Source organism: Teleopsis dalmanni, chromosome 1 (assembly GCF_002237135.1).
Source record: "Teleopsis dalmanni isolate 2A chromosome 1, ASM223713v2, whole genome shotgun sequence".
NCBI lineage: Eukaryota > Metazoa > Arthropoda > Insecta > Diptera > Diopsidae > Teleopsis > Teleopsis dalmanni.
In genome coordinates this window covers 29,268,215-29,289,278 of record NC_051846.1, presented here as the reverse complement: position 1 = coordinate 29,289,278, position 21,064 = coordinate 29,268,215, and the positions used below count along the sequence as shown (strand labels likewise).

The following is a 21,064-nucleotide window of genomic DNA, read 5'->3' as shown; positions in this document are numbered from 1 at the left end:
TCATAAGAGAACCTTTCAATATAAGTTTTATGAAGGATAATTTTCTGTCGTTATTTTCTTCAAATACGAAATGACGTAATTTTTGTCTAAAACGAAATTAATATTTAAATTAGTATTGACGATTTCATATATGGTACCATTAACCAGAGAAAGCTCTTTTGTGCAAGAAAGATCTTTTCAAAAATTCTACTCGAACCGAAAAGCGTGTCTACGAACAGATGAACCGTGATAGCATAGTACCAACAGCTCTAAAGCCTGAATAATTTCATATATGTGTTCATATTAACCAATATTACAAACAGTTTAATATTTTACTAATATATTCTCTTTATTATTAGTTTATTAAAAAAAAATTAAAATATTTGTGACATACAATATATGATTTTATATAATATAAATTCAAGCTTAAACATTTTTGTTTTAATTTTAAAAGTAAATTTTGTTGCCATTAAATTTTTGCAGAGGTACTAGCCACTATAATTAGTATAATAACCACTACACGTCGCACAGGAATATTGTAATCCACTGTTATTTGGATTAAATGAAAAAAAATGTCTTTTAACAGCTGTTTTAATTACTTCCGATTGATTTTGTAAAAATTTTAGAGATCTAGATTCGTAATTAGTTAAACAATGATCTAACATTTTATATAAAACGCTTTCAGTAGAGATAAATATTCCTATTTGAGCTTGTATTCCAGGTCTAATAGAAGTGATTATGTCACTAGCCAATTTCAAAAGAAAGTCAATAACATCTTCTGTATAACTTAGGCCCATTCCGAACATAACATTTTCGAAATCTTTTTTGCTTGAAATGTTTTCGAAAAATTCCTTACTTAATTTCTTGCACAATTTTCCAAAATTAAACGGAGTTCCAGTATTCAAAATTAGTAAAGCAGATTTATATGTCGCAGATGTGACTGTATCGTTAGAAGCATCGCTGATATCACGTTTCTTAGTTATTGAGTTTTGATAAATAAATCGCACTTGATTTATTGAAGATGTTGATATAGTTGCGTGTGATTCCGGTATTCCCCGAGTTACACCTCCAAGTACATTTGGACCTTTATTGTGTTGAACGCTATTACGTAATTCTCCAGTGTTTACGGACATTTCATTGTTCAGTACAACACCTTCTCCTCGTGCTCCAAACGCTGGACGTATTTTTGCCTGATTGAGTTTTTTATTTATTTTATATAAATCATTTAAATATTGTTTGTTGGGTATTTCATTTGTTGTCCGTATGATATCCAATTTGCCTTGTGTTTCGCCTTTAATCCGTATTGTCTCTTTGTACATTTTATTAAAGATTTTTCTGCAAATAAATATTAATTAAATTAGAATAATAGAAAGCTAGTTCGTTTTTTTAAATTCGGTTATTACTCTAACAACAACAGTGGTAAATTAATAGTCTAATAAAAATGCTTAAAATTTTTTATCTAACTAACTTCTGAAAGTTAAAGAAATCAGTATTAAAGAATAAAATTAATGTACCGTTACTTTCATATTCACGCCCTTTCAGCTCTCTACGCCCTCAATTATAAAATTGAAAAAACCATTCAATTTAAAAAATTCTGTTTGGTTGTTTTCGTAGATATTAAAAGAGCCTTTACCAAAAAACTTCCATATGCAGTTGTAAGCGGAATCTCGGATCTGGGTGTTGATGATGCGCTCATTAACTTTATAAATCAGTTGCTAACTGGCAGACTTATTAAAGCAACTATGGGCTCATCACCAGCATAAGGGTGAATAGAGGTACTCCCCAAGGGGAAGTATTTTCCTCTCTTCTCAAGAACATAGTGATGAATGAACTGCAAATAAAACTGAGGACATCGGGCTGCAAAACTGTTGCTTATACGGTTGATATTGCGATAATGGTTGCCGAAAAAAAACCACGCTTAGGGATATTTTGCAAAATAGTTTAAATATCATAAACAAATGGACACAAAAAAGTGGCCTAAGGGGTTAATCCCAAAAAAACCGAGATCATAGTTTTCACCAGAAACCATGCGATCCCTAATATTTCTCTACCTGCTTGTTTTCGACAGGAAATTTACTTGGAAGCAAAACACAAACACATTAGAGCGCGCTAGGAAAGCCAATATTCCACTCCTCTTATGTCAAAAGGCTATTCAAAAGCTCACTCAATGGCTATACATAACTGTTATTAGATCTATACTGCTATATGGCATCATTGTACGTATATTCGGTACTTCAGCGCAGAGCTGAACTCTGTATTACTGGAGCCTTGTGCATCATATCATCCATTGTACTAGATCTGATGCTTCATTTACTTCCACTAGATATCATTAGTAAACAAATGACAGCTTCATCTGCTCTTAAACTCAAAGCTATCTCACAGTGAAGGCCCAGTGACAATGGACACGCCTCCGTCCTTAATGTCTTTAATTTTACTCCTTATCAAATTTACTACATCTCTTCCATTCTCCACTTCAACAGAAAATTCGGAAGTTGAATTTCCATCTAGAGATTTATGGACGTCAGGTGATCCCTCCTTAGGAGAGGATTTAAATATGGCGAATATGATCGCCATTAGGGAAGCTATAGCTTGTTTGAAAATGGATGATATATTTAGCAGGAATAAAAACATACTATCAGACAGTCAAGCTGCTTTAAAGTCCTTGTGTTCAGTCCAGTTTACATCACTAATCTGGGTCCCCGGTCATAGGGATATTTTCGGCAATTGCAAAGCAGACAAATTAGTCAGAAATGGTGCTTCAGAACTTTACTAGAAACACCTAAGCAATTTGGGCATATCGTTAATATCATTCAAATCGTTACTGAGTTCTTTCTATGCTGAACTTTTTAATAACATATGGATTTACTAAAAGGAAATTAAATATTCTCATTGAGATTCTCCTACTCTGTCCCCTTTTCTGAGCATCTTGATCACGGTGGTTGTTTCTAGGTGGTTTTAAACCCTGAGTTTGATCAGATATAACCTAGCCTAACCTACTTTCAAATTAAAAATATCTTTTCAATCAAGTGGATCCAACTTTTAACCAAAACGATTGATAGAATTTTTAAACTTGTCAACGACGTTAATTATAATCTATGCCACATTAAGATAACTGCTCCTGTCGATCGAAGAAAGAACCTAATCATTTGTAAAATATAAACAAATTAATATCCATGAATAATGTATGTATGTTAAGCTGATAAAAACAGATATTACATTTTGATCTTAGCCATAAGGCCGAGAAGCCGTTGATCTTTGCCATGAATAATACAAACCGAGTTCAATGAAATAGGTATTACTGCTGTACCATAGAGATTAAAGAAAAATGGTGTGGTTACTAACACTTTAGATCTGTGTTATTATTTTTTTTATCTATGCTATAGTGATCCAAGAAAAATATAAGGTAATCATATCTGATCTGATAAAAACCATAAAATAAATGGTGCAACAGAAAGCCATTGTCAGCGAATTTTGATGAATTCTCTTTACTACGTAAAGGATCTATGGCCTTAGATAGTAAATGATTTATGGCAAATCCATTAACTTCTCTAATCAATTTAATTATCTTGGTAGTAGAAAAATAATAATAAAATTATATTATACTGGATGTCTGTATATAGTTGTTTTGGTGACAATTAAGTTGCGAACGAATTTGATGTCAGAAAATATGACTTCGAATATGAAAATATGACTTTTGAAAAAAAATAGTGCGGTTAAGACTATTAGAAGCTAACAAATGCAGACTAAGATATATTCTTGAAGAATGCCTGCGTTTTATACGTTTTAGGCGAAGAAATATTCAAAAACAATTGTTCTACGAAGAAGACTAAACAAGTATTGATATAGAAAAGATTACGGCTTTTTTGGATGCAGCTAAAGTGAAAACAATTTTTCGTCGTAGTGTCAAGAGCCCATATAACTATAATAACTGTAATAATATCAGGGCTTCTGCGAAATTTCACTTCTGCGTACGTCTATGTTAATGTCATTGTTTTACACAATTTAATTAAAACTTGAAATCGATTTCTCAGATTAAAGTTCATCTCAGATAATATTTACTCGCACAACAGTATATAATCATATGCTTATATCAAAGTATTCAAAAATTGTGAACAATTTTTCAAATATTTACACTAAATTTTATTTACTCAATAGTTATATATATTAGGATGTTTGTTACTTTCCCTTACTATTGAAAAGTAACTTTTCAATAAACGACACTAAAACACACATATACATATACATATACATATACATATACATATACATATACATATACATATACATATACATATACATATACATATACCATACATATACATATATATATACCATATATATACCATACATATACATATATATATACCATATATATACCATACATATACATATATATATACCATATATATACCATACATATACATATATATATACCATATATATACCATACATATACATATATATATACCATATATATACCATACATATACATATATATATACCATATATATACCATACATATACATATATATATACCATATATATACCATACATATACATATATATATACCATATATATACCATACATATACATATATATATACCATATAATATACATTATACATATACATATACATATACATATACATATACATATACATATACATATACATATACATATACATATACATATACATATACATATACATATTAGATATACAAGTATAAATGTTCAAGTTTTGAACTCTTGTAACACATAATAAATAATTTGTGTTTCATATACCTTTGGCGGTTGCTAAGTCCATCCCGGTATTGTTGTATAGTTCCATTTCTTGTGTCACTAACGATGCTTGACGCTAATCGGAAATTACTTACAGAATGGGTGAATAATACTAAAGACGCTGATAATTGCAACAAATCAAGAGTAGATATTTCTTCATTGTCATCACATTTCTAAAAAAAAAAACAACAAAACAATAAAACTTTTTTATTTGTAGTAATACAAATACTTACCAAATAAATATCCAAGATTCCATTTGCTACGCCACCTCCAGAAACCACAATTGAAGTTATATTCATTCCATTTACTAAAACTTCCTTGGCCTAAAACACGTTAAAAAAAAACATTTTTAAGTTATGAATAGGTTCGAAAAAATACTTTAGAGAAAAAAACACTAACAAACACTAACTAACGAAACAGTACACTATTTTAATGTTTTGAATATGTCTAACTTTTAGTCTACTGTTTGTGGTTGTATTCATGAGCACACAAAATAAATATTTAGGTTTGTTTAATATTTTATATTTATTTTTCATGTTAATGTTAAATATTACTAATTGTATTATTAAAATTTCTATCTCCATTTCATTTTTAATTCTAGTAATATATATATATATCACATATATTATCTTTTTTGTTCAGGTGAATAGCATAACAAATTGTGAAAGAGGCAATTCCATGATTTATATAAAAAATCAATACGTAGTCGAACATATTGATTGCTAACAGCACTAAAATTCGTTCGTTGCTTAGTAAAAAGCAGTAGTGCATTATATGATACAGCACAATGCAATACATTGGATAAATTAGAACATCATCAGAATATCATCAATTAATGAGCAAAAACATCACAAGATCACACTTTTCGCAATTAACGAATATTGCTGTTGGAGCTGCACAGTTAACATATATATGTTAGATATCTTAATAAGATATCATTAAAAGGAATATTTACAAATAATTTATTTTCTTCAAGTCACAAAATTCCTTCATAAGATGGAAGTTTGTGAAAATAAATTGATGAAAGAAAAGGAATTTAGGAATTTTGTAGAATCATATTATTTTGTTTGTTTAATAAAACAAACAACATTTTTATTGTAGGTTAGATACAATAAAAATTTTAAACAGTGTGTATTGCATTTAAAATTCAAATTTAATGTATTGCATTTATTTACCAACGATACTTCACTTCCCATGGCAGCAGCTGATGTCATCGCTTTTGTAGCACCCGATGCACCAACTCCTATTAATCCACCTGCGACTCCTAACCAAGACCCACGAGCTTGTCGATCATCCAAACTTACCGATTGCTCATGATTGCTTCTGTCAATTAAATTGTACCCAGAACGCATAGCGCCGTAAGCGCCAGTAACTAATCCAGTTGTTGCGGCAGCTGCAATTACAGGCGCCGCAACTGGGAGAGAGCACAATGCTGCAATAGGCACAGCGACAGCAGCAAACCCTGCCCATGTCGCAGTTCTATCAGCTGTACCAAGTAGTTTACTAGTAACAGAATTCGCTGGTGTTGGACATATTTCCAATTCAACTGTATTCGCTCTATCAAAGGTATAATAGCCATACTTAGGAGCAATCATTATTCCACTTGGTAATACATTATCAGTTATATAGGATTTCCAATTCTGATAAACACGACCATACTCATCTACATATATCATACAGCAATTTAAACTTGAATTTTGTAAGTATGCTTTTTTTGCTGAAAATGACAAAATTGTTTATATATTGAATGTTTATTTATATATTCAAAATTTCATAACTTACAAAGACATTTCCGAGCGCGAAAAACAGGATGACAAGAAAATTCTGTTGATGAAAGTATTTTTTGTGTATTTGTTTCATTATTTTGTGTAACTAAGACGTATATAATCGAAGTTAAGGAATGTCCATTAGTGTATTTTCCTAGAAAAGTAAAAAAAATCAAAAAATGAGAAACTCAATTTTTAAAAATAATTATTCAAAATAAATATTCTTTCACAAAATGAAAGATCTTTAAAACCCGCACTAGTCCAAAGTCCTCTTGCATTTATAGATCGTGTCGAATAATAACAATTTATAATTGTTTTTCTTAGTTTTATCAAAAATAAATAATTTAAAATTCAATTAAGAAATTCTAAATTTATTGCACTCACGTTACTGATTGTAAGCTATAACAAAAAAGAATTAAAAACTCCTATAAGAGAGTTTAAGGAATGATAAGCATCATTTGAATAAAGATTCTGAGTGAAATCAAAATAGTGGATCGATGGTACAAACTTTTGATTTTAATACTGACTGATTGTTAAACATTTAATATATTTCTAAATGGTGAATTTATTAAAATAATTATCTGTTAGTGCACCATTTAACTCATTGCAATTAACGGTACGTTTACACTATCGCGTTAACTTGGCAATTATGCAGCAATCAGATAAGTATCATGTTTAAAAAGCTCTGATAATTATAAGTGTAAAGATATTATAAAATGGTTCCTTATTTGTTTGACATTGACCAAGTGGTCGTTAAAAGATTATTCGATAACAACAAAAAAAATATTTAATATCAACTTATATTTAATAGTGCAGAAATGCATGTGCATAAAAGTTACTTACTCTGTTGCCAAATACTTTGAAATAATGTCTCTCGCATTTCTTCTACGGCCTTCTGTCCTTTTTGTTTGGGTAAAACAGCTTCTATTCTCTTCCTTAAATCTTCACAATCTGACTCAGATAATCTTGAAAAAATATTTACAAGTATATATAGTAGTAAATAGAATAAAATATTCATCTCACAATATTTCAAAAAGCCAAACTCTTAACTGGATATCTCTCAGAACAGTTACAAAAATTGCTCTCCATTTAAGAATTTCTTCGTACAAATCTGATCTCCTGTTAAAAATTTATTAACAATAAATTAATTATGTACTTTGAATCAATGACAGAAATTATGGCTTATGATATATGTGTGGTGATTTTTTGACGAAATACTAAATGAAACATTTTATCATTAAAATTGTTCTTTAAAAGGTATTTTGCCGAATTTTTCAGCTATGTCGCGATATCAAAAGCAGAAGTAGGGATTTTTGGCGCGGGTTTCCTCACAAAGAACACAACATCACAGAAAGTTGTAAAGTTGATACAACTTTACAAATAATATTCGCGACATTATTTTCGTAAAAAGAAGAACTGCAAACGCTTTTGAAGTTATCTCCGAAATCAAGCAAGTAAATATCTGATCAGTACTTGTCTTTAACATAATTCTGCATGATATCGTTACTTAATGATACCGAAATTTTGGTTTTTAATAACAGCACTATAGCTTTCATAGCCTGTAGCATCCATTCTCTAGAAATACATCAGTATAAGACCTTGCCCAAGAAATTACTAAAGCATGTAATTACCAACAAATACAAAAGAAGTATTAAATAATGATATTTTAATGATGGTAATGATTATATTTATGAAATACACAAAAAATGTATAAAATATTTGTATCATACAGTATTACTTACTCATTAAAAAAAATTTGTATAGATGATTTTATTTCCTCTCCTATATTTCTAAGTTCATCAACGTTTTTATTAGTTATGACTTTTTGGACCTGAGCTAATAATGCACTCGCGTCGTACAAATATCTACAAAAAAATATTGAAAATATATGATCACATTATTAATGTTTTTTGTTATCCTACAATGTGCGGAATGCAGCAATAAATATGTCGTCAATATCTTTTGTCTTTAGCTCTGGGCCTGGTATAAGATATTTAATTTTTTGCTTCAGAACATCCTTTTTATCTTTGGGTGTACTTGAAACATAAAAATAAAAGAAACATTTTTAATAATAAAATCAAATATGTTATTTTTTTCGAAAATATAAAAAAATGCCTAGATCATAATAATTGCTTTTTCTATAAGATTATATGTAAAGTTCTATTCGATGATGCCATCTTTAAAACAAATAATATGTTAATAATATGTCGAAACCGTTTTTATGTCCACTTGGCTTTATGTGCAAATTCGTACTTCTACGAAATAAACTAAGAACTAAGAATTAGAAATTAACAACTTACAAGTCCCAAGTAATTTCGGTGCCGATTCCACTATTATTAGCGAAGTCCTGTTGAATCTCTCGAACAGATCGTTGCCTAACATTGGAAGGTAAATTTCGACTGTTATGAGCATATTCGTGAACATCTAATACAATTCTACAATTTTCATCATAATCGTATTCACCATCTCTTGGTGCGATGATTGTGCGTTCAGTAAACTTGACACTTTGCAAAAAGTCCTGCCAACATGAATATAAAAGGTGCTCATCATCAAATAAAATAAAACGTCCATTATATGACGTTCCTATAAAATCGAATAAAAACATTATGAATATCGTACATAATATAAAATTTACCAGAAATTAAACGCCAAGTAAAATTTTGAGAAGCTAGACCTTGGGTGCAATTCTTTTTACAAACCAAAACCAAACGCATTTGAAATTTAAAGTTCAAACATCTGAAAGCTCCTGCAATAAAAAAATTTAATTAGTTATTATTTTGAACTGCACTAAGCTGCGATTAAATATATGTTAAAATTTTCTATATGTTATATAGAACAATATATATACACATATATATACGTCAGAAAACTGCAACGAGTTATAATTTTAACACTCAGAGTGCACTCATAAAAAACCAAAACTAAATGCTTATAAATAAAAGGAGCTTCTCAAATCTAAAATTGATTAAGGTCTACTTGATGATGATGATGAACATAACAAGACTATCTGCATTAGTAATTCAATCATTTAGAGCAAAAATAGCTGCTGGTGCAAATTATGATATAATTTTAAAATATACAGTAGGGCTAAAGATAGGAAAATTCATTTATTTTAATTTGCATTTATTTTAATTTGATTAGCAATAAAACTTTTATAAATGCTTTGTTATATTAATAAATATAAATTATTTACTTTTATAACTCGATAATGAAAGGGCCTCGCAATTCTGATGTCACTGACGTCCAGAATTGGTCTAACTCCGCCACTGATGAAAGGTATTCAAGCGAAATATGGTTCTAATGTAAAAATCGCGGTTGAGGTTTGGTCTTAGGGGTTGAATCTCATGCTAAGATAACGGTAACCCAATTAAGAAACTGAAGAAAAATCACAATACTGTTATAACTATTTGCAAACAGCTGAGGTTAAAAAAAGGGCTCCAAAAATTGAATATATCTAATATTCTTCTACAAATAAATACTATAAACAAACAGTATTGATTTATTTTTAAGAAAGAACGAAAAATAAAAAACATTACGATATTGTATAAAAAGAATTTCGGTCGAAAAAAATAGACTCTACAAATGGTGGCAAAGGTAAAATTGACGACAAGTAACGTAATATTCTGTTTTCTGATGTCACGATGATATTATCCACTATAAGCTACTACAATATGGCTTAATAATTAACATGCATTTCTCTTTATTGTTAGCACTTACTACGGTAAAAGCTAAAAATTGTAAGAAGAAGTGGCTCACATTGATCAAGAGAAGAAAAAGCATGTAATGATGATAATATTAGGACTTATACGTTTTAATCCGACAAAAACTAATACTGCTCTAACAATCTTTTGGTTCAATCTCTTGAATTTTTAAAAGTGTCCTTAAAATCCTGTGAAAATCCTAAAATTTTATAGTAATAGTGATTTCAGTCAAAATATATATGAAGTTAGTAAAAAAAATTAAAACATATTTAACTTAATAGAATTTTTTTTTAGAATAAAAAAATATATATATATATTTTTAAATTTTTAAAAAAACATACTGAATATGGAATCTCTAAATTTTATATTTTAAATACGTTATATATAATATATATTTAACCTAATACTGTCAACATTACAATATAGATTTAAGTGAATATAAATCTTTAAATATTTACTTTGCTGGTCGAAACATTTCAATGCGTTGTCGATAATTCTTTTACATCGCTGTTGAGTTTCTGCATCAGGCTTACGAGATGGAACCATTAGTTTTATTTTATGTAAAAAATTATCGCCGTTATTACTTAATCTGTGTTAATAAGAAATTTAAAAATTTTTCATTAAAAAATTTATATTATAAACATGATAACGATTTTCGTGGCGCCAAGTTTTCATGACGGATTTTAATCTATTTCACTATTCTGAGCAATACAGCTTTGTTTTGAGTTGTTAACCTTCGAAATTCATTAAATGTGCACCTAATTGGTTTTTTTTTCAAAGTTTATGTAAATAATCATTCTTTTACAAATCTAACATTTTTTTGAACTCATCATCTCCTCCTATAAAATTCTTTCATAAAATAACAAGACCCGTATGTCGGGAAAAAATATTGCGATTTGTTATCTAGGAGATATGGGGTTTTGAGAATAGGCATTGTGGACACATTTTCAAATGGGCATGTCTCAGACTATATAAAGGATAGAGATTTGAAATTTGTTGCGTTTTAAAGATAATTGATTGAAAGTTTAACAAATTGTTTAAACAATTAAGATTGTTTATATTAAAATACTTATATTAACCGTTAAAGAAACAGAAGAAAATAACACTGAATACCGCTTCGAAACAGCTACATCAGTTGCAGGTACAATAAAATCCCACTGCTTTATTCCCAATTCGAAAACTTGCTCAGAAAAGTAACATATGCGAAAATTCGTCATTAAATGTGAAACCTCGAATATCTTAATCGTAACATTTAATAAAATGAAATTAATAATTACAGCAGATTAATTATTTCTGATTGTAATTCTGACTCAGTTATTTCATCTTTATCATACTGTGTTACGAGATTCTGCATGATTCCCTTTAATTCATCACCATTCTCTGCTTCAAACCTATTACAAAAACAATAAAAAAGTTATATACTATTATATTTTAAAGAAATGTAAATATTTACTATACCAAATAAATATGAATAAAATGTTTCACTTACCAAAACTGTAATAATTCCTCTCGCATCACTATCCTTTTCGATTGTATTTCATTCTCCGAAAAATACTTGTCTAAACAATCCGAAAACACACTTTCATATTTGAATCTTAGGAATCTGTAAAGGAGGTAATAAAATAATATTATAATATTATTAATATAATATTCTTAATTAATTTTATATAATAATTCTGATATGAGTAAAAATTATTATAATTTCTTAATAATTATTTTCTTACACATATCGTATTAAATTCATTGTAATATTCTCGACGTCATCCGAACATATTTCTTCAGGTTTATATCCAAAAATATCTTGAATTTTTTCACGTAACTCAGGTATTTTATTTTCAGCTAAACTAAAAAAAAAAATGAATTTTTACACTTTTTTGAAGATTGACATTTGTGACATTTCCTTATATTAGTTATTTCGCCAAAAATATTTCTATATAAAAGGAATAGATTGACTTGGTTTGAAATTTAATATATTTTATGTTAAATGTTTTTTATTATTATGTGTTCTTTATTTTTTCGTTTCTTTTTCCGTGCAGAAAGATATAAGCATAACATATCGACCAGAGAACATTTCCCCTATCTTTACCATCCATCTCCATTCGAACCCAGGTATTCGTCTTTTAATACTTACATGTTGTCTGCTTTTCAGATCCCGGCGGGCTACAATAGCAACCAGAGAACATTCAAATTCTATTTTCAATATTTTTGAAGAAGAACAATTCTGTAGAGACGTTTCACATTAAAATTTAAGCACAAAATAAAATAATCAGAAAATAGGTAACCTGATAACTAAATAGATAACTAATAAGTATGTGGGTTATGTGTGAAAAGTAATGCGTCCGAATATAAAAATGAGAGACCTTGCTGAGGCTGTTGACGTTTTGCTTTACACACACCAACACCGTTGATGTCCGAAGAACAATATGAACAATATATTAAAAAAAGTTATCGATACATTATTAGTTAATGTAATATATATTTTATATTTATTTAAATTATTCTGTATTCAATTGCCTTGATCGAAGACTATGCTGTCAGTAACGGCACTGAACCGTTCAGTGGATCAGAAATTGAACTCATTTTTGAATTGTGTTTAAAATTACTTTAGTATATATGTTGAAAAAATATTAGTAGAGAAAAAGACAGTTAATTATCGTAAATCTATAAATATATGTATGAACCGAAGTACATGAAGTTATAATTTGCATAAAATATACATCAATGGCAAAAACAAAAACAAAACCGATACGAAAAAGTTTAAAATTTTTCTGATATAGATCCTGTGTGTACTTTCTTCTCTATAATTCTATTTAGTTTATTACTTACAGATCCGTTAACATGTTTCTATTCTTTTCAAAAATATGATGCACATCAATCGCTCGATGCAGATTTTGGGTTGCTGGAGTTTTAGAAACTTCTAACAGTACTTCATCATTATTGTCGAATGTATAAGCACCATTTTTTGGTATAACCATAACACCTGAGGGTAATAAATTTTTCGTTTTGTATGCAATCCAATTTTGATATTCTAAGCCGTATTCATCAATAAATTTCACACCAGTGTTATCTTTGAAATAAATAAATGAGTGAAGAAATTTCGTCAACATTTCATGTACCTTATTCAAGATACTTACAGATACCGCACAAAACTATGTGGCATGTGAAGTTTTCGGCTCTCATTGCCAATTCAAGATTTTTCTCATCTGCAACAAATACAAAAATAACACCAGACATTGTATACTTGATCTTATTTTCTGAAAATAAGCTACATATGTTAAAAATTCACAGAAAAATTTAAAAAATTCTACTATTATCATTTAGGGCACTTAGAAATGATTTCCTGATTTTGTTTATAACTGGATTCGCTGCTTGCAAGTCTGGTAAGAAGGCTTTAATAGTTGTTCTAAATAGATCACCATCCTTTTGAGACAAACTAAAATTATAAGGAATAGTCAATTTACCCATTTGTGTGTAGAAAGGATGATCAAATAGGAACTATATACAATATTTTGATGTTTATATCAATAACAGATTCCATTACGAGATACATAACATATTAAGTCATCTTATAAACGAATATATCATCCAAGTCCAAATGAGCTGACTCATTTCACAAAAAATAAGTTATTTTTGTATCCAAAACAAAAAACGGTTTATTTACACCTTCAGATCCAAAATCAATCCAATCTGTTCATTTTGACTAGTTTTACGAATTCATTCAACCAAAAAGTCTTTATGGTTAAAGATGATTTTACGAGAAATTTTCTAAGCAATAAATGATCACTTTATTCAAATTTTTGCATAATCTAAATTTTATAACACCTTGAAATTTATATTTTAATTAAAACTCTTCCCTATGGTGCCATAAGAGAGTTCAATTTACTGATTGATCTGATCGATTTTTCAAGATTTTTATTAAAACATTGGTATATAGCATTCATATGTGCAAAGGTGTGCTTTCAAATACCTGAATTTGAACCATTTCACCTGAATTTTTCAGTCACATTACAAATACCAAGCTTTGTAGATAATGCATATTATTGGCTGATTTCCTGATCAATATTGAATTATTAATTTTAGTTAATCTCAGGAGAAAGTAATAAATGTGACGTTTGAAAAATATATAGTACTAATTTGATCACCCTGAATAGAAAATAATTCTGTTCCTTTCACATACACATTATTAAATAGTAAAAAAATCAATTCCGTTTCATTTTTATCATCATTTTCTCGTGGGAAGCTCTTAATTTTGCTCATAACATTTGCAGTTTCGAATGAAAACCTTTAAAAAAGCAAAGATGAAATTTGAAAGTTAATATAATTTAATATATAAAATATTACTTACATTAATTCCATAAATGCCATTTTCATTTCTTTAATTTTATCATCAATTTCATATTCGTCAAAAATTTCTTCCAAATGAATTTTTAATGCATTAACATCATTATTAGAGCTAAAAATGTAAAAATTTAATTGGTATATATATGTACGTTAGTTGTAGATAAATTTATTTATAAAATTGAAAAAGTAAATGCGCATATCTTCACTGTAACTTAATTCTGTTATTCACCCTCCAGTAATTCTGGGACCTGAGTTGTAGTGCAGAAATATATCGTAGAACATATCGAAGACTGTGTATACGTATGTTTATATATTATTTATGAACCTTTCATTCGAATGGTGAACAAAAGTCAGGTCGATCCAACATTTTACTTGCGATTTTTAAGCTTTATTGGTTATCAGGTTAATTGAAATGGACGAATTACAGTTATCGCTATAATAAATAAAATGGCATGGCGACTAAATCTATTTGTCGTGCAAGAAGATACATTTGCGAAAAAAAATTAATATCGTAATTTACGCGAGAGTGGAAAGCTCTTGAACTCTATTTTCCATACAGCCAAATTAAAGTACTAACCTCCACAAAACTGCTTGCAAAAGAAGCTCTTTCTTCTCTTCTTTTACTTTGTAAAAATGTGATCGGCTCAACGCTATACTGTTTGCGTAAAACACCAAACTTAAGTACTGGACGCATGCGGACTTTGAAACAGGTCATGCGGATTTTGAAACTCAATTACGTATGGATTAGTAATCCCACGATGTGTCGAGCAGCGAACATGCCAGCGATATGGTAACGGAAAATAGAAACAGTATGGCGTGGTATGCCGAACGAGGAGGATTTTTCGAGGACGTATTTGCTCAGGATTTTGATAAACTGTTGCGAGTTTTAGAAATCATATTATACCGTATCAGATAACACGATTTGCGTCAAAGTCCAGGTGGGTATTTGCCTCTTTATTTGTGAAGTTTGTGGATCATCGTATTGATGTATATGACATGCATATATCTCATAAATATATAGATTAGATATGTATTCTCACATCGTTTTGAAAATAAGGTGGAGAGCTACCAATTGCTTATGCAATAACTTCAATGTGCATAAATTTATACGGAGGTACTGGAAACTGTGTGGACAGTACAAACATTTTCCTATGCGTTTAGCATTGGATACTGATCAGGAATCGTAAGTAGTTATCACAGGTTTTTCAAGCAAATTCGACTAAAAAGTTGTGTACACAAATTCAAAAGCAGATGCACATGCCAATCATCTGTCACGCGCTTATCTGTAATTACAACAATTGCTACATTGTACAGTTACAGCAAACTTCAGGATCCCATTCATATGAGCTGTCAAAACAAACTTTTTAAGAACCTGAAAGCATCGCATCTGAGAACAGCAAAAATAAAGGGCATTGTTCTTTCATTTATATATTGACCAGGCACAGAGACAAGTATATTGCATATGTATGAAAAACTAATTGAATGATAAAATGCAATAATCTCCATGAAACCATCAGAACGCATTTATGTTAACTACGCAGGGTCATTTGAACGGATTAACTGCTGAAGACCAACAATTACCTTTTCATTTTCCTCAATTAGCGATTTTTTTTTTGTGCTACCACATTTCTCACAAGAAACCTTAAGAAAAATATGGTATTTAGTCTGTTGTCCCGTCCCATTTAGTCCCATTTAGATAATTTAATAGGTCTTTTGTCTTTATCAATGATAATCAATACAACTGTCCTTAATGTGACTTGCAATTAGCCGACATGCTTTCTTAATCATTAAAACTTCAGTCTGAAAAACGTTGACCTCATTAGGAAGCCTAAGGGAATTGTTCGCAATGCCTGAATAGACAAAGAAAGACTGGAATCTTAACATACAATATATTTGTCGTGGTTTCAGTAAATATGAAAAAAGTGTTGAATATTAGACGTTATGACAACTCTATTCACTATTTTGCTTTTTGGATTTATCTTCCAAATAACGGCCGTTAATTATTCATCATCATATTAAGAAGGATATGTATAATTAAAACTGTTAGAATTATTAAATAATGTTAAGTTTGTAGGTAAAAATATAAAAGTTTAGATATAAAAAATATTATTCTGATGGATAGCAAACCGGTATGAATAACACTTGCATCGGTAAAGCACCTCAATTGTTTGAAATTACAATCGAAATATAGTAAATGAAAAAGATTCCATATTGCTCTCTCCCTAGTCAAGGAATACTAGAACCTTCCCTTAGCACGGTAGTAAGAATGTATCTATATCTATTAAAACAGTATTGGTTTCGAAGGTACGAAAAAAGTATTTTGCAACACAACATATATATTGAATTGTATATATGTATATTGTATTGTACTCAGTATATTTGAGTAGAAACAGATTTTTAAACATCTATTCTATCACTGCACAGCTTTTATAGTATTAGATAAAATTGTGGAGAACAGTATTTTTAGAGAATTTAAAAAGATATACAGGCATGCTTTTATCGATTCATTTGCGATTTCACAAATGAAATCGAATGAATTTGCTGGCTCTAGAAACCGAATCCGCATAAAAACATGTGATTAAAAACACTTATCGAAATAGTTGTGAATTTAAAAGTAGTGAAAATAACATGTAAGTATAATTACATTTTTTTTGAATTAAATCAGTTTCAAGTTATGTAAATAAAGAAAATAATAATTTTGACTTACGTCGACTCATTCAAATCTAACGGATTGCTGCAATCTCTTAAAATCCGTCTTTTTATTTTTCATTTGTGTGACTATTATTTTCAGCTGCCACCAATGCTAGCATTCTGAACATTTTATAAAAACTGTTTTTTTTATATTTTACTTATTAAAATTTAAAAATTTCACTTAAGAATTTTGAATATTTTTCAAAACGGCAAAAATATATTTCACAACTTGTTAAAATAGTCAACAGCTGTTTAAATTCATTTTATTCATTTTGAGTTCATTTTGAAACCGCATGAAAATATTCAATTTCTGGAACACCCAAAACGGGTTTATTCCGTTTCAAATTGAATTTCGATTTGAAATGAAGTCGAAATTCAGAGCATGCCTGATAAACAATAGATATACATACACTTAGAACTTTGGTCAATAATATTAATTAGTTTGGAATGGAGTGTGTTTAAATAGTCACATAAGGTCCAAACGCAGTGAATTAGCCACTAAGATCAATCTTACATTAGATAATTTAATTTTATTTAGAATGCACTACTTGCAATAACGCAATCAATATTATTAAATATTATGTTCATACTTACACAAAATTTAAAAGGTTTAAACATATTTTATCTACACTGTACTCTTGCTCGGGAATAAATTTCTTTATTGTTTCATTAACAATGTCTGGATCGTCTGAAAACCTAAAAATATAAAATGAAAACTATAAAATCATAAAATACAATGGAAAATAATATATAAAAAATATATGAAAACAATGGGTGTATCTGACGTAACCACTGTAAACGTTAAGAATAAAATTTATTATGTATTTGTTTTTGAAAAATTACAAAGTTATCGAGATAACGAATTACCGAGGCATCAGGTCTGTTAATTTTTTAGTATTCAGCAAAATATTACTTATTATTCTTATAATTGTAAATCTTTACATAAAATTTAATTTTAGTTTTGAAAGTGTTTAAAGAATAATAAATTAAAAAGTAATTATATTTAAAAAAAATTCAGTTTTACTTTAATATTAACCCCGCATATACACTGACTAATGTTTTCGATAAATTTATTTCTTCGAACACACATACATACGTATTATATTCGAATTTTATTTGCGAATGTGTTAGTATGCACTACTGAAAATGTGAAACCATAAGCACAAAACTTCTCAAAGCTAGTGTAGACACCTGGTAAATTATTTTTTAGTATTTTTCTTGCTAATTTCCTGTTATTTTCTTCCTTTTACATACAATTAAACAAACAAAATAAATCCAACTGCTTTGGCAACTTTACTAAAGAAGAACTAAAAGCAAACGTTCAGACGTTTATCATTTTATCACTTTACCGAATACCATGTTACCGAGCAACGTTTAAATACTCCTATTGTTAATAAATTTATATAATTATCTACTTTTTCCATTTTCATTACATAAATATTTTCTAATTTCTTTTTAATAAAATATATAATCGGTGTGTTATAAGTTTTCGTCTAATGAATTGTATTTTTTCTAATTGAATATAACTTATTTCTACAGAACTAAAAAAAATATCATATGAAACATAATAAATTATATTTTATCAGGTGTATGCATAAGTTCTTTCCAAGCAATTACAGAAGTCATAGGATAATGACCCAACTCAAATTCAACAGCAATTGATAAACGTATTAAATGTGTCAACGGAAACAATCAGCAAACGTTTAGGAGCAATGGAGATCAATAAACTAATAAATGGGTTCCACATGGATTAAATAAACATCAAATAGAAAATAGCATTCACTTGTGAAATACAAATTAAGGATCTAAGTGAAGAAACAGTACATATAACTGAGGCGTATATTTGTATTGGTATATGATTGGACTAAAATGATACTGTAGTATATTCGATCATGGCAACCCTGTATAAAGAAATAGATAAAAAAGGAAAAAATACAAAATGCGTGTTTCGTCGTTGTGCTCAAAGGAGTAAGCGTGCCGTGCCGTAATTATTATTATTATTAATATTAAATTGTAAATCTATATAACTTTAATCAATAAAGTATATTGTATTATATATAAGAATATAATAGATACATTTAATAAGCATTCAAATTATTGAAATTAAAAAGCTATAAGAGCTATTAACTTCTGGTGGAAAATATTTTTGTAAGCAAAGGAGCACCATTCAGAGCAAACTTCAAATTATATTACGCACTCACAAAATCATTGGTATATAATAAGGCAAAGGTGTGGGGAGAATTTTAATTACAACAAAAAGGAATTAAATAGAAATTCTTTTGGTTTATTTCATAAAAAAATTATGAATATAAAATTTCGATTACTATTAAACATGTCTAGAGATTGAGCTTCCTTCTCTATATTTGTTTACTCTTGATTTGTATTTCAAATATAGTCGCATATTAAAAATTTTTACCAAGCAAATTATAAACCGGTATATCTAAGATCATAGCGTCAACTGTACTGCAAAAAAAGCGTCTCTGTGTTTAGAAATGAAATAACAGAATTTCGTTAAAAAAGCAGTGCACTGGCAACTTTGAAATATTTCTGTACTTTACCAAATAAATGTTGTCTATTGTACATTTTCAAGTATTTTATTAATACTTAATAATAATATATGCTTGGCCAATAGAAATGCATTCTCACGTGACGTCATTATCGATATTACCAAACATGACAAGTCGGATGGCATTATGGGCGTTATATTCTTTTTTATCATTCTCGTTACCTTTTAATAGTAAAGTTGGCATTTTAGTTACACTTATGTCTATACATTCAAAAATGTGCTTTATATGTAACATATATGGATGTGAATTATTTAGTTACAGGCAATAATTTTTATATCCTATTAATTAATGTAAAAAAATTTACTATTAATCTTTAAAGTTTGGCCTGAATGGTTTCTTACTGCGTATTAAGTCTTCCACTTAATATATACATACATCTAAGTATATATCAATGAATCATTAATATATATGATCAATCGTTAACTCAAAAATATTAATATCTTAAGAATTTAACACATTTTATTTTTTTATTTAAAGAATAACGTTTTTTTTAACAACTAAAAAGGAATAATATTTCTACAATAATAATTTCTAGAAAAAAGAAAAGTGATTTCAATTTTCGATCATGCATGAACTTACGAAGCTCGTTGCCGCAATGAAAAAAAGCAGCAAAAAAAAAACTACATTAAAAGAATATAAAGTTATTAATTCTTAAATAAATCTCAATAAAACATTGTGAATAAACAAAACTTAAACAAATGATAATTAAATAATGCTCACAAATCAGAAACAGTATCCCAATTGGATTGTAAACTTAAAGCCAAATGCTTTTGTAACTTTTCAATTGAACACATTTTTTATTTTTATTTAATTTTCCACCTGTAAAACTATAAAGAGTTTGCGACAAGACACACGGATCTGAACACGATCGCCGAATGACTAAACGCAAACTACATCGAACAGTACTTGATTGCTCCCATGCCAGTGTTTCTCAACCGTAGTTTTGCTGAGATTATAAATTTATATACTTTGTACGTAATCATGTAATAAATTTAATAATTTAATAATATTCCATTGTTTTTATAGTTTTTTATACTAAAAATAATTATCATAAATTATTTTACATAGTGCATTTATAAATAAGTAAACTTGTTTTAAACTTATTAAATTATTAAAAGTATTCTCCAACAAAAAAAAGTTTGGAATCGCTGCTCTATGCCATTGATTAAATGCGCAGTTTACTCAATTTATTAAGTGAATTGTGTTGATTGCTGGCTTTATCACGGGTGTTTGTGAATA

The 21,064-nt window shown here is 28.7% G+C and overlaps 1 protein-coding gene and 1 pseudogene across 1 annotated transcript; both read right to left on the bottom strand.

The window, feature by feature from the left end:
- Nucleotides 1-401: 401 nt before the first annotated feature.
- LOC119684704 lies at nucleotides 402-20,690 on the bottom strand (the record flags this gene model as incomplete). Its single annotated transcript, XM_038098840.1, is given in 22 exon segments — nucleotides 402-1,314; nucleotides 4,763-4,932; nucleotides 4,993-5,082; nucleotides 5,935-6,476; nucleotides 6,542-6,679; nucleotides 7,369-7,490; nucleotides 7,549-7,644; nucleotides 8,268-8,390; nucleotides 8,448-8,561; nucleotides 8,826-9,108; nucleotides 9,161-9,271; nucleotides 10,685-10,815; nucleotides 11,504-11,617; nucleotides 11,716-11,829; nucleotides 11,951-12,070; nucleotides 13,053-13,293; nucleotides 13,361-13,480; nucleotides 13,535-13,659; nucleotides 14,404-14,508; nucleotides 14,572-14,679; nucleotides 17,853-17,954; nucleotides 20,546-20,690. Coding segments are annotated over 22 exon segments (3,990 nt in total). The 5' UTR covers nucleotides 20,620-20,690.
- On the bottom strand, nucleotides 3,120-3,228 carry LOC119673655 (annotated as a pseudogene).
- Nucleotides 20,691-21,064: the final 374 nt, after the last annotated feature.